Source organism: Equus caballus, chromosome 7 (genome assembly GCF_041296265.1).
Source record: "Equus caballus isolate H_3958 breed thoroughbred chromosome 7, TB-T2T, whole genome shotgun sequence".
Taxonomy (NCBI): Eukaryota; Metazoa; Chordata; class Mammalia; order Perissodactyla; family Equidae; genus Equus; species Equus caballus.
The window spans coordinates 48,701,202-48,713,429 of record NC_091690.1 but is presented as its reverse complement, the minus strand read 5'-3'; the positions used below and the strand labels follow the sequence as shown (position 1 = coordinate 48,713,429).

Below are 12,228 nucleotides of genomic sequence, written 5' to 3'. Positions count from 1 at the left end.
GAAATTGTCTGAGAGTTCTGGAAATCTGATATGTCCTGCTATTATGTTATCAGTCAAAATTCCAGTTATTATCTTAAAATGTATGTTACAAAAATAACCAATTTTCCTTGTTAATTCCATTATAATAAACACTCATCGGATCTTTAAAAATGGGCATTTTTAAGTCTTTATCATTTGCAGAGAGTTATTGTTTTACTCTGATGCTTTTACAAAAGTGTCCCAGCAAAAATGCTTCATCTTCAAGGAGATACAAGGAAAGGACTTTCTGACAAGTCTAACTTTCTAGTAACATTAAGATTGTAAAAATGAATTGCTAAGAATAAAGACTGCTCTTAAATCTCCTTGGAAGAAACTGTACCAAGATGTCATCACTACCCAGAAGACAACAAAGCTTGGGGGGCTCGAACCTTGGACATGGCCCTCCCAGCTCAAGCAGGTTCCAGCTGTCTTCTGGTCCTGTGCATATATATCCTGGTGACCTCCGAAACAAACTGAAAAGGAAGAAAAGCAGCTGACATGGAAAAGAAAAGAAAAGACTGCTTCCTTCCAAGATGTCTGATCGAGGATTCTGACTGGCTAAATTCTTACTTATAAAACCCTCATTTTCTTTCTTTCCTTTAGCCTGGCATTGGCCTGGAGAGATAACACCATCAGTTCTATGTTCCAGGCCATTGCTAAGAGGTGTAACCTCTGGAATCGAGACCATTTTATTTCAAGGTAGGAGAAAAATGACTTCTGGTTTTAATGGGCAAACGCAACACTCCCTCAGAGTTGATGACTCAGAGACACACAGATGTTTCTTCCACAGACACACAGAGCCCAGGCCCTCTACACTCCTTCCCAGTTTTCTTTACTCTTTAGGGCCAGTCACCATCAGGCGCTTGGTATAATTTTACGTATATATCTTCTATCTTATCTCCTAAAAATGCCAGCTTTAATGTGAACAGGATAATTGCTCTGCTTTGTTCACCAAAGCACCCTACCACAAGACCTATCACACCAATACTTCTTGCATATCGGGGCTCACAGAGAGACAGACAGATGGACAGACACACACACACACACACACACACACACACACACACACACTCATATGGAAGCTTTAAACAAACCTCATCACAGGCCCAGATCTTCACAAACTGTGTTGTTCTCATTCCCAACCCTCCTGGTAGAGGGGTGTCTCCTGGCTCCCAAACCAATCCCCAAAGAGGGGGTCTCAGCCCCTCCAGATGGGGAAGGGATTTCACCCTTCCTGACACTACACAGTACAAACAGGACACGCTACAAAAAACACAAAATGGGAGACTGGATGGCAGTCAGGGTCCAAAATGGCTGCAGTCATGATGTTCCAGCCCCACTCACTGCTATAAAAGCGTCCAGAAACTCCCTCATCATGAACTGTCCCTTTGTCCCTTTGCTTTTCTATTGTGAGCTCAGTGAGGGGACCAAGGTGAGCATCTCCTCGCTCAGCCCCCATGTCCCCTGCTGCAGGCTCCTTGGGAAACATCAGCTCTGCTGTGGACTCACATTCCCACAGACCTCACTCCGTCCTCCCACGGTGGCGCCACCATCTTCACTGAACACTTTCTCCTGAGAATCAGCAGCTAATTTGAGATTTTAATTTATAGATGTGAGTAAGTGACAACATGGACAGGCCAATGTCATTTAAAGATTATTATTACTTACATTTACCAAGACAAGGGGGCACGCCATGCCAGGCAGGGTCCCAGGGGCTGCATCAGGTTTGCTCAGGAGGCAGAATCAGGAGTGGGACACAAACCTAGGCCACAGCGTTCATTTGGGTCCCACAGGAAATGTGAGTCAGGGCAGAGTGAGCAGCTCAGGACTGGCTGCTTTGAACAATCCCAGCAGCCTCTGGGGCCTAGGGACAGTCCTGTCATCTGGTTCCTGGCCCTGCGTGGGTTTAGGGCAGGGAATACTGTCTGGTGTGTGAGAGGCAGATAGGAGGTCTGTAGGGACAGGGCACTGGATCAGGCAGCATGCACATGAGAGGCCTGCTCCAGTCAAGCTGTCCACCGCCAACGTGGAATGAGATGCCCCTAGAGGGGCAGGGTCTCCCTATGTCTGAGAGGCCCCCAAGATATCAAAACATCTTAAGTGACAGAAAATAAAACACATGATTAATACAATCAGAAAGAAGACGAGGATTTGTCTGCTCACGTCAGTTCAATTCAACATGGCGACGGAGGTGCTACCAGGGCAGTCAGGCACCAAATGACATAACAGTATTCCAGGTTTTAAGGACATACACACACAGCCCCCCACAAAGACAGACAAAATCCACAGGCTTTCTCACTGGACACACATGTGCACACACCCACACACTGGCACTTGAAGTCACAGACCCTCAGAGATAATGGCCCAGAGACACACAGCCCAGGCCCTGAAGAGGGAGAGTCAGGGCCCACGATGGCTGCAGTGATCACCGAGTCCCAGCCCCTCACCCTGCTATGATCACTTCCAGAAACACGCCCCTCACCACGTGCTCCTTCCTCACTTTGCTTTCCCAGTGGAAGCTCAGTGCGGACAACAAAGGTCTGTGTCCTCACCCAGCCACCGTGTCCTCCACAGGGGTCTCCACAATCTGGGATCACCCCGTGAGGTTTCACCTGCATGCACACCTCGAGCAGGTCCACTCAAGACTGTCCTCAGTGAGGTCCTCATCACTGCCCTGCTCTGGAATGTTCACTGATTGCAGGTGGAGGCCTCAGGACCTCAGACACCAGGACTCCAGCCACAGAGCCATCACCTTGGGAACCTAGGAAAACACTGGAAGTTATTGCAAGAACACATTGGGACCTAGCTTGGTTCACTTCTGCCTCTTCCCTTCAAGAAACAGCGGGCCTGGCCTGCAACAAAAGACGGGGTGTCACCTGTGCCTGCGCACTTCACAAAAGGTGGGAATCCTTGCAGTTTCTCACCACTTCCCTTGCCGTGGTGCCCACTGCATTCTGGGAGCCATGATTAGGGAGGGGGCCCTGGGACTGTGGAGGGTCTGCCTGAGATCACCATTCCCCACAGGCCTTGCGGCTGGAACTCTGCAGGGTGAGTCCTGATCCAGAGAAAGTAAGCACTGGCCTTGGTGGGTGGGCTCCAAACTCACTCTGGAGGGGGGTTCTGAGGTGGGGGAACTGGGCGTGGTCAGCACATGAGCCACTGACACCATCGGGTGGAATGTGCCAGAGATCTCAGGGAGAGTGATTTAGGTACAGCCGGGCACCTGAGGGACTCACAGAGCTCAGACAAGGGAGGGCATCTCTTTGACATTATTGGTGGTATTGAGACTATTGTGGAACTGTGCTTGTTGGTGCAGAGATGATGTTCCTGTGACAGTGGGGAGTACTGTGTTCCAGGGGCCTGTGCCTCATGACATGGATTCTGTGTTCTGCCGCTGCCACACCTCACAGTCACCTAGGGTTGCAAATGTGAAAACAAATACAGGAAATCTCATTTTAAATGGAGTCAGGGAGCTCATGAACTACTACTCACCAAACCTTGCAGAGCCCAAACAGGAAGGAGTGTCCCTCCCATTCCACAACAGGAAGAAATTTACTTCACAGACCCCAGTAGGAGGAAGGAAGAATTTCTCCTTGCCCAGCAACAGCCCAGCCAATGAGAATCCACCACACTCAGCCACTGTCACCATCCTGATCTCTCATTCTCCTTCCATGGACTTCTGTTGTGAACAGCCCCTCCCAGCTTCCTCCTGTCCTCTATAAGAGCAAGCCCCTTTGTCTGTTCAAACATTTTGCTCATTGGCTCATCAAATGTAACAAATGTACAACAGCAATATAAAATATACAATAAACCACAAACTGTGGAGGCAGAAGGTTTATGTAGGAGATCTCTGTGCTTTCTGAGCAAGTTTTCTGTAAACCTATTAACTGCTCTTAAAAGAACATACAGTCTAATAGGAATAAAATAAACACAGAGACATTAATATTTACCACTGATGACTGACTCATGACAGAAACAGACCACCTCTCATTCAATTAATTTGAACTTATTTCAATAAGCCATGATGGTGCTCTATGAGGCTAGCACCCTGAGACATGGAAGAGAGGAGAAACTTCCACTGAACGCCTTGTTAAGAGCCCAGTATATTCCGAGAAGTGAAATGAGTGCCTTCGTTACTATCAGTAGTGTCGGCAACTCCCAAGTGGATAAAGAGTGTCCTGGTGAGAGTTTGTGTGTGACCTTCATATGTGTAGAGGCAAGTGTTACTTTGACTTATATTGAAGGTAACTGTGAAGCAAGAGACCCCTGGAGTTCTTTTTCCACAAAAGGGCAACTCTCAGGGAATCATCCATAGTCTATAATGTCTGCAGCTGGAGCCAGTTGTCCCGTGCTAAGATAACTGCTTAATGTACAGTCAGTTGTGATGACCCTTGGGTCTGGTCCTTCATCACAGATGTCCCAATAAAGACATGAAAGTCAACAACTCTGCCTAGGCACCATCATGTACAAATGTGGTGCTGTTGTCCCTAAATTTTGTGAGCTTGCATTGCTTTTCACTCAAGGAGTCCTAAGGAGCTCCCCAGGGAGCCAGGGGGTGTCAGAAAGGAGTGACCTCCTTCTAAACCATGATGCCTGGCAAGAGACTGAGGTCAGGGAAGACCACCCCCTCAAGCAGGTAGGATATCCCAGAGGGCCCAGGTTTGGCTCCATCATGTCTCCTGGGGATCTCAGTAGTCATGCTGAGTTCCTGGAGTGCTATTTCCAGGTCCCAAGTCAAAATGGACTGCTGGATAGAAGGTCCCATGCTCAGGGCCATCTACTGTCAGGGTAGCATTCTAAGTAGAGGTCATTGCAGCTCTAATGGCACCTGGTATGGGGCCTAGGGCAGGTTCTTGCACCAGAAGCCTACGGACAACTTAAGGCCATTATGGGTACCCCAGGAGGAGTGAGAAAAGGTCACTGAGGCCTCTATAGTGAAGGAGTCTCTGAGGGCACTAACAGGGGTTATGGTTATATGACAATTTGAAGAAAGTCTCCAGACTTTTGCAGTTGGAGTGCCCATTCAAGGCGGCAAATTTGCAAGTAAATTAGCAGCAAAAATAAGCTCAAGTAAGATTTGTATACAAGAAACATGTTATGGGGCCAACCCCATGGCCAAGTGGACTCCGCTTCAGCGGCCCAGGGTTTCAACAGTTCAGATCCTGGGTGTGTACATGGCACTGCTCATCAAGCCATGCTGAGGCGGCGTCCCACATGCCACAACTAGAAGGACCCACAACTATGTACTGGGGCGGGGGGGGGGAGGGGGGGCTTTGGGGAAAAAAAGGAAAAATAAAGTCTTTTAAAAAAAAGAAAGAAAGAAATATGTTACCTCTGGAACAACAAAAGAACCTAATAAATATTGTGGGTGCTAAGAGGAAGAAAAGCTATTTCTTCATGGTCTCAGAGAAGGAGCAGATCTCAGATTATCAAATAACTTTCAGAAATTTAACAAAATTGTCAGGGCCTCATATTATATGAGTAGTAAAGTCAACTCCACTTTTTGTGAGCTCCTTTTTTCAATATTTCTATATCCTAAATGTCCTCAGAGGAGATGTCATTAATTAACATCCTACCTGTGTTCTTGGAGAAACCAGGATGAGTTCAGACCCCACCTGCAGTGACTGTGGGAGGGCACAGCTGTGGAAGATCCATGAGAATAACCCAGTAAAGGGGCATCATGTCCCTTCAGAGGGGAAGGCCAAGTGCAGCTGAGAGGCTGTGGACACAGGACTGGACAGAACAGACTTAGCCAAACCTGTGAGAGCAGGATACTTATCAATTGCTGATTGGCTGTGGTCAGTAATTTCCATAATATGGGGAGGTGCTATAGAGGTCTGTGTGGTGCAAACACAGCCTCAAGTTGAGGTAAACCACTCTGAGGTGTCAGTCCTTCTTTCCAGGTTTAATAACAGGACAAATCAGGCTGTTAAAAGAAGCACTGGGAATAATCAATCCTTCATTAACTAGGTTTTCTGTACACACTGTAATCCTTCAAGGCCCTGGGTAATTTATGATGGGCCATATTAACTCCTTTCTTTGTGGAATAAGGTCCCTGGTGTCCCAATTTGTCAAGCCAGTTTGTAAGTGTCAAAGACTTGACTTAATTTTAACTCTTGCTCATTGGATCAGAGCTTCCCAGGTCACTATGGGATATTTTAGGACAACGGGTGTTATAACCATGGAGAATCTAGGCAAGACTGCAGTTCTGAGGGCTAAAGATGAAACATTTGTCCTATTTTTCCTCTATATTATATTCCTCAACACCCCTAAGATCATCAGGGGCAGCTTCCTTAAATTTAGTGGGATCCCAGGTATAACTGTAATTTGACACCTGGTATTGATTAACTGCTGGAAGTTTCCTGAATTAGTGCATTACACCAGAGAGCAAAATTAATTCAGACCCTGTGTTGTAGAGGCCCACAAGTAAAGCCGTGTACCTTTGTGATTTGTTAGGTAAACTGTTTCAGTTTATTCTGGAAGTCCAAGTGGGTCAAATTAAGGACCTTTGTCTCAGTATTTTATCTATTGTGTCCTTCCTCTTGATCTTTCCTGTTTTGTTTTCATCATGGGATACACTTCAGGGGAGGGAGTACTTCTCTTCCCTGGTATTTACAAATTTTTTCCCACCCCAGAGCCTCAAAACAGTGCCACCAGGGCTGGGAGCCTCCCCCATAACAACTGGCTGCTTTATAGGGTTAAACCCTGGGCTTAAGTCAGGTTTGAACTAATCCCTTGTGACAGAGGGGTGCCATGGGTGTTGTCCCCTCTAACCCTGAAGGTCAGGGTCTTTGTAGCAGTAGAGGCAGGGACAGCAGCAGAGGTACTGAAGGGGCCTGGGGAGCCCTCTGGTGTTAGGAGCGTGGACTCACCCTGCCACCCACTGCCTGCCTTTCCCCATCTCTTCTCTTGACTGCTCTTTCAGGAGTGACCATCTGATGGACCCACCTCTTGCACAGGGTATAGTCCCTGTCCACCACCCCCTTCCCTGGGTTATGTGAGGCCAACCCAGCTTCTGTCACAGCTTCACTCTAACACACAGATAAAGCCTGACAAAGACATTGAACCAGGACTCATTTAAGGAGGCCCCAATCCCGCAGTCCTGCTCTGAAATGCCTATACATTCTTGAAACTGCCAACCCTGTTCATCTGTACATAGAACTGAGGCTAGGTAGGGTCAACAATGCAACACGGGGCAGCACAGCTCACAGCACAAGCTCCCCAGCAAGCAGCAGTCCACAGAGCATGCCGCCACCAGGCAGCAGAGAGGGGGAGCAAGTCAGAGCAAGAGAAGACAGACCCACGGGTGAGGTCATGTCTGGACATGCTGCTTAGGGTGCCAACTGTTATGGTCCCTGCAGAGGGGTGGTTCCGTGATGAGACTGACGCCAGGGACACACACAGGGTAGGAAAAGGCTTAGGACTCACATAATAGAGGTCTGAGGGGAGGGCAGGGCCGGGCTCTCAAGCAGCTCTGAGAGGGCTCAGAAAGCGAGGAATGGAGCCTGGCCTGGGGCTTCACTGGGCCTGGGGGTGGGGCCGGGGCAAGAGCTCTGCACACAGGCAGGGGCTGGGGTGGTGGAAATCTCCTGCCTGCTCTAGAGGAGAGAGCACCCAGGCTTCCTCCTCAGCTTGTCCAGGTTGGGGCACAAGGGGAGTAGGGTGGGGTGGGGCTTAAGCTGTGAGCCGTCACCCAAAAATGTGGAGTCTGACTGCTCATTATGAGGACAAAGTGGGTAAGAAAAATATGCAGTCTCATTGATTTATATAAAGAAACATGAACAGGAGGCTCAGAAATGATCAAGACTGTGTATTTGGGGGTGACTTGAGCACTAGTGCAGGAGGGGACCAGGATATGTTGGCCAGAAGTCTTGTTCAGTTAGTTCAATCAAACAAGGAATTTTATATTTTTTAATTTTAACTCTGGTATGTAGGAAACCATTCTAAGATTTAATTCCTTTAAACACTACAAGTTACAAAAATGTAAACCATACAAAATAAAATTTTCAAATCTCCTCTTTCTGACTAAAAGGACATGCAGCATCCTAGTTTGTCCTTCCGCTATATCTCAATCTGAGAGTATTTTCAGTAACAAGTGGCATATTATAATGCAATCAGGGTTTGTGTTTAACCCCTTAAATGCATTGGATTTCCAAAGGTTTACATAAGCTTTCAGTCTCCCTGACATCAATTAAAATAGAAATTCAATTGCTTTAGACTTTTAAATTTCTATGTTCTGTAGAGAGATGCACAGCGAAAAACCTATCTAAAAATGAAAAAAATTTCTTGCTTTCTTCACATTGTCTCTCTCAATCAACTTAAGGACCCAAGCACTACGGGAAACTAGAGCCAAAGGGCTGCATTATTCCATCAATAAAGGAATCCAAAGGAAAGAAACACAAACACTGGAATCAGCTCAGATGAGCAGCCTGCTTCCCACAGGACAGAAGGAAAGCCACACTCAGAAGGTCCCGTGTTCCTGACTCTCCTGGTGGAGACAGAGCCCTGGAGGGGGTCAGTCCCTGGAGAAGGAGGGGGGAGGGCACCTGAGCAGCCACAGGAAGGAGCTCTGGGAGCCCCACACACCCTCCTCTCCCCAGGGAACAGTGCACATGCTCCCTCTCTCAGGCTCCATTCTCACAGTGAGGAAACTCAGCTGCATTCAGTTTAAGGTTCTGACCCAAATGGACCCCAGATTAACGGGCCCTAATCCGGGACACAGAGCTCCTGACTCTCACAGACTTTCTCAGTGTAAACAAATTACTCTCTGAGTGCACCTACACTGTGGATGCAAAACTGGAATTATGCCTAGAAACAGGCCCAAGGGAACCACAGCTACAACCTCAGAAAGGGCATCACTCCCCACCCCATGAGCACGTGCACCCCCAGCTTTCCAGGGCTCTGCAGCTCCTCTCAGGATAAAGGCTCCTTCCATGGGGGTGTGAGCAGCAAGACACCTGCAGGGGAGGCTCCCCAGGAAGCACAAGTGGGCCTTCAAGTCCTTTCCTTTGCAGTTTCAAGAGGGGCCTTAGATTCACTGGCCTCAGGCCTCTGCCCACACTGGAGTTATTTGGAGCACCACTGATATTTTAAATGACACAAACCCAGTGTTTGAACAATCCAGCTAAAACACTCAAACCAGTCTTTATGTGGAAATGAGGAAAGAAAATTGTATGGCACATTGCTGGCTCAACAAGAAACTTCATAAAAATGTATTGCATTCTGGAAAAAATGATGTTAATATACCCCTACCTCCATGACAAGAAAACTATTTATAAACTGTTAATCAGACTTGAACACTTAAACTCTGCAAATCTAAACACTGGAAATCCATTTGAACTCACACAAAATAAAAAAAAAAAAAAAACAGACCTCAGAATATTACTACCCGCAATGGAAGGGAAAAAAGGAAAGAAGAATTAAGTACATGCAATGTAAAACCGGAATATTTTATTTTTTCTCAAATTCACCTCTTTCTTCTTCCTTTGGGAATATTTTGTGTTTTAAGTTCTATTGATTAAATAAGGTTTTATTCATTGAAAAACTGACACTAAAATAAAATGAATACATCTTTTAAAGGTGACTGACTCAGGGACAGCGCTGTCTGGACACATCATCCAAAAATTTCTCAAGAGGAGCCTCCACCCAAAGGACTTCCCATAGCATGTCTGCGCCCAGGAAAGATCCTGAGGGACAGGCACAGGGATTTCACACAACATAGTTCCAGGTGGTTATAGGCTGCTTTTCAGCCAGGTAAAATATCCACGCACACAAAACAAATCTTTTAAGAACAGCCATCACTGGCCGTGAGAAAATGATAAACAATTAAAATATTGGATCTGTTTCAAAGCCACCAAGGAGAACAAAGACTTGATAATAATGCTGTTAATCAAAGGCAGGAATTTGGAATTTGGGAATTGGGTGAGAGATTGGACATTTAGGCAACTGTTGGCAGTCCTAGAAAGACGGAGACTGGGCAGACACGGTTGTGGATTTGAAACCCTTCTCCCCAGACATTTGGAAAACTCAGGAGAAAACGGAGGCCTCCTGGGGAGACAGAAAGGACTGGGGACCCCACAGACCGCAGCCCCTCCGCGCACGGACCCCGGAGACCGAGGCCCGACTGTCCTGCGGACCATCCCGCGGGCCCCGCACCATCTGGGACACGCGGGGCTGCGGGCACACAGCGGCCCAGAGATGCTCCCGCCCAAGTCGCCGCGCGCAGGGACCACAGGACGCCCGGGGCCCGGCTGCCGGCCCCGCCCCCACGCTGCGGCCGGAGGGGCCCGGGGGCCGAGCGGCGCCACTGCGGACTCGGGGCTGCAGAGCCCGGAGGGGACCGCAGGAGGCCAGGCCCGCCCCGCCGCTTCCCACCAGCCCCTCCTCCCGCGTCCTACCCCTGGGGCCGCACACTCACCATTTCTAGGGCTCCTGGGTCCCCTGAGTCCTTCCTACGACCCCCACGGCCAGGGCAGGTCACAGCGGGACAGAGGCTGAGGCAGGGCCACCAGGGACCATTCCCTGCAGGGACAATGGATTCCAAGCATGGAAGGAGCGGGAAGAGACGTCCACTTTGGGCCAGACACGCCTCCCCCAAATCCTGACTCCGGGCCCCAAACTCTCACCATTTCTAGGTTTCCTGGGTCCCCGGAGTCCTTCCTACGACTCTCAACGTCGGTACAGGTCGCAACTCGACAAGACAGGCGACAGAGTCACGTGGAGCCTTTAATGGCGGGGAGACGCGGTCCCCAGCGCAGCCGGAGCAGCAGCAACTTCCGGGGGGTCGGGGAGCTTCGCCCCACCCACCTGCCCCGGCGCCGTCTCTGATTGGACAGTTCGAAACACTCGCGACTTTGTGTCTGAGTGACAGCCCCTGAGTTTAGGTGTCTGAGCCGAAAGCCAGTCAGAACTCGTCCTCTGCGGGGATGTTTGTGTTGAAACCTAGTGGTAGGAGGTGACTTGTTGAACTGTGATCCCTCTTTACAGATGCACGCAATTGAAAGCCACCTCACCATCTGCAATAATTAGTTTCACTCTGTATTGATCTTTGTTGATAACTGGATCATGACATAGTTTGGCCAAATAGGTACACAGGCACAGATATTGTGACCAGGGAACTAGGCAAAGAAAGGGGTACCGAGGATCTGATAAAAACCAACATTATCTGTTGCCTGTTTGCAGATGGAAAGTTACAGGAAGAGCCTAACCACAGAAGGTTCCCACAAGCAAGCTGGCTGAAGCCATTTCTAGCCGCCTCAAACTGCTCTTCAGTGAACAGAAGAGAAGTGTCCCCATTATAATCTCATTAACATTTTAAATTCTTCTCCTCTGGGAGGGACCAAGCAGCCATTTCTAGATCATGCGATGTATGTAATAGCATGTGTGCATCTACCCATGAGCCTTAAAGGAACATGACTGTTAAGCAATAAACTCTGGTCTCCTGCCTTTTCCTCAACTGAATATTCATGAACTGTACTGTGATCTCACAATGAAAGGACCCTTCAAACCCTTGTTTGGGGAGACGCTACTTTGGCAGAGATCCCCAGTGTTCTCCATTGCTTGTGCGAGTACTAAAACTTTCTTCACCTACTCCTGCCTTGGTCATGTTTTCAGCTCTGCACTCACCAAGACATGACCCCTTGTGTTCAGTTACGACACCAGGGATATATTAGATGGGCATCCTATCAACACTTCAGTCAGATTCAGAATAAGGGCATTGGCAGCCAAATCAAGTCATCATTTCAGAAGAAAACTGACTTCTGGGTATTCAGAGTGGTTAACTTTAGGAAATGTTTCTGCCATTAAAATATTTTTAGTACATGGAAAATATAAGAAGGGAGTCTTTCTCACTGGTGGTCAAGCCACTCTTTGTGGTCATGATCCGTCCCTTACTTATGGTTACACTATTTAATCCACCTATAATGAGATTTATCAGAAAACCGAGTTTCGTCTAAATAATCATCTCACTGATTGGTGAGTCTATGATGCTAAAGAGGAACATTCACTCTGACAATGTAGGAATCACTTGCCTCTTTCAACCATACATGTCAAGGAACGGTTGAGTCACCTGCGTTGTGAAATGTTGTAGATTCCGCTGAGAGAAATTCTGCTTTCTAAGTGCTTATAAAGATGATGATGACAATGACGGTGAGAATACTAACAGGAAGGCTGACACTCACAATAAAGGCACTTTAGGGAGGCTTACTGAGT

The 12,228-nt window shown here is 47.9% G+C and overlaps 1 protein-coding gene across 4 annotated transcripts in view; it reads right to left on the bottom strand.

Annotated features, from left to right (window-relative positions):
• Window positions 1–10,826, bottom strand: part of LOC100629186 (zinc finger protein 709) — a 45,133-nt gene extending 34,307 nt beyond the window's left edge. For 2 of the 4 annotated variants that reach the window (XM_023646488.2, XM_070274035.1), the window contains exon 1: window positions 10,644–10,826. In XM_023646488.2, the coding sequence (XP_023502256.1) occupies window positions 10,644–10,646 (3 nt within the window). In that variant the 5' untranslated portion in view covers window positions 10,647–10,826. Of the gene's footprint in view, window positions 1–10,435; window positions 10,540–10,643 lie in introns of all 4 variants that reach the window. The other 2 variants (XM_023646486.2, XM_070274036.1) reach the window with 2 other exon arrangements.
• Between the last annotated feature and the right edge of the window lie 1,402 nt (window positions 10,827–12,228).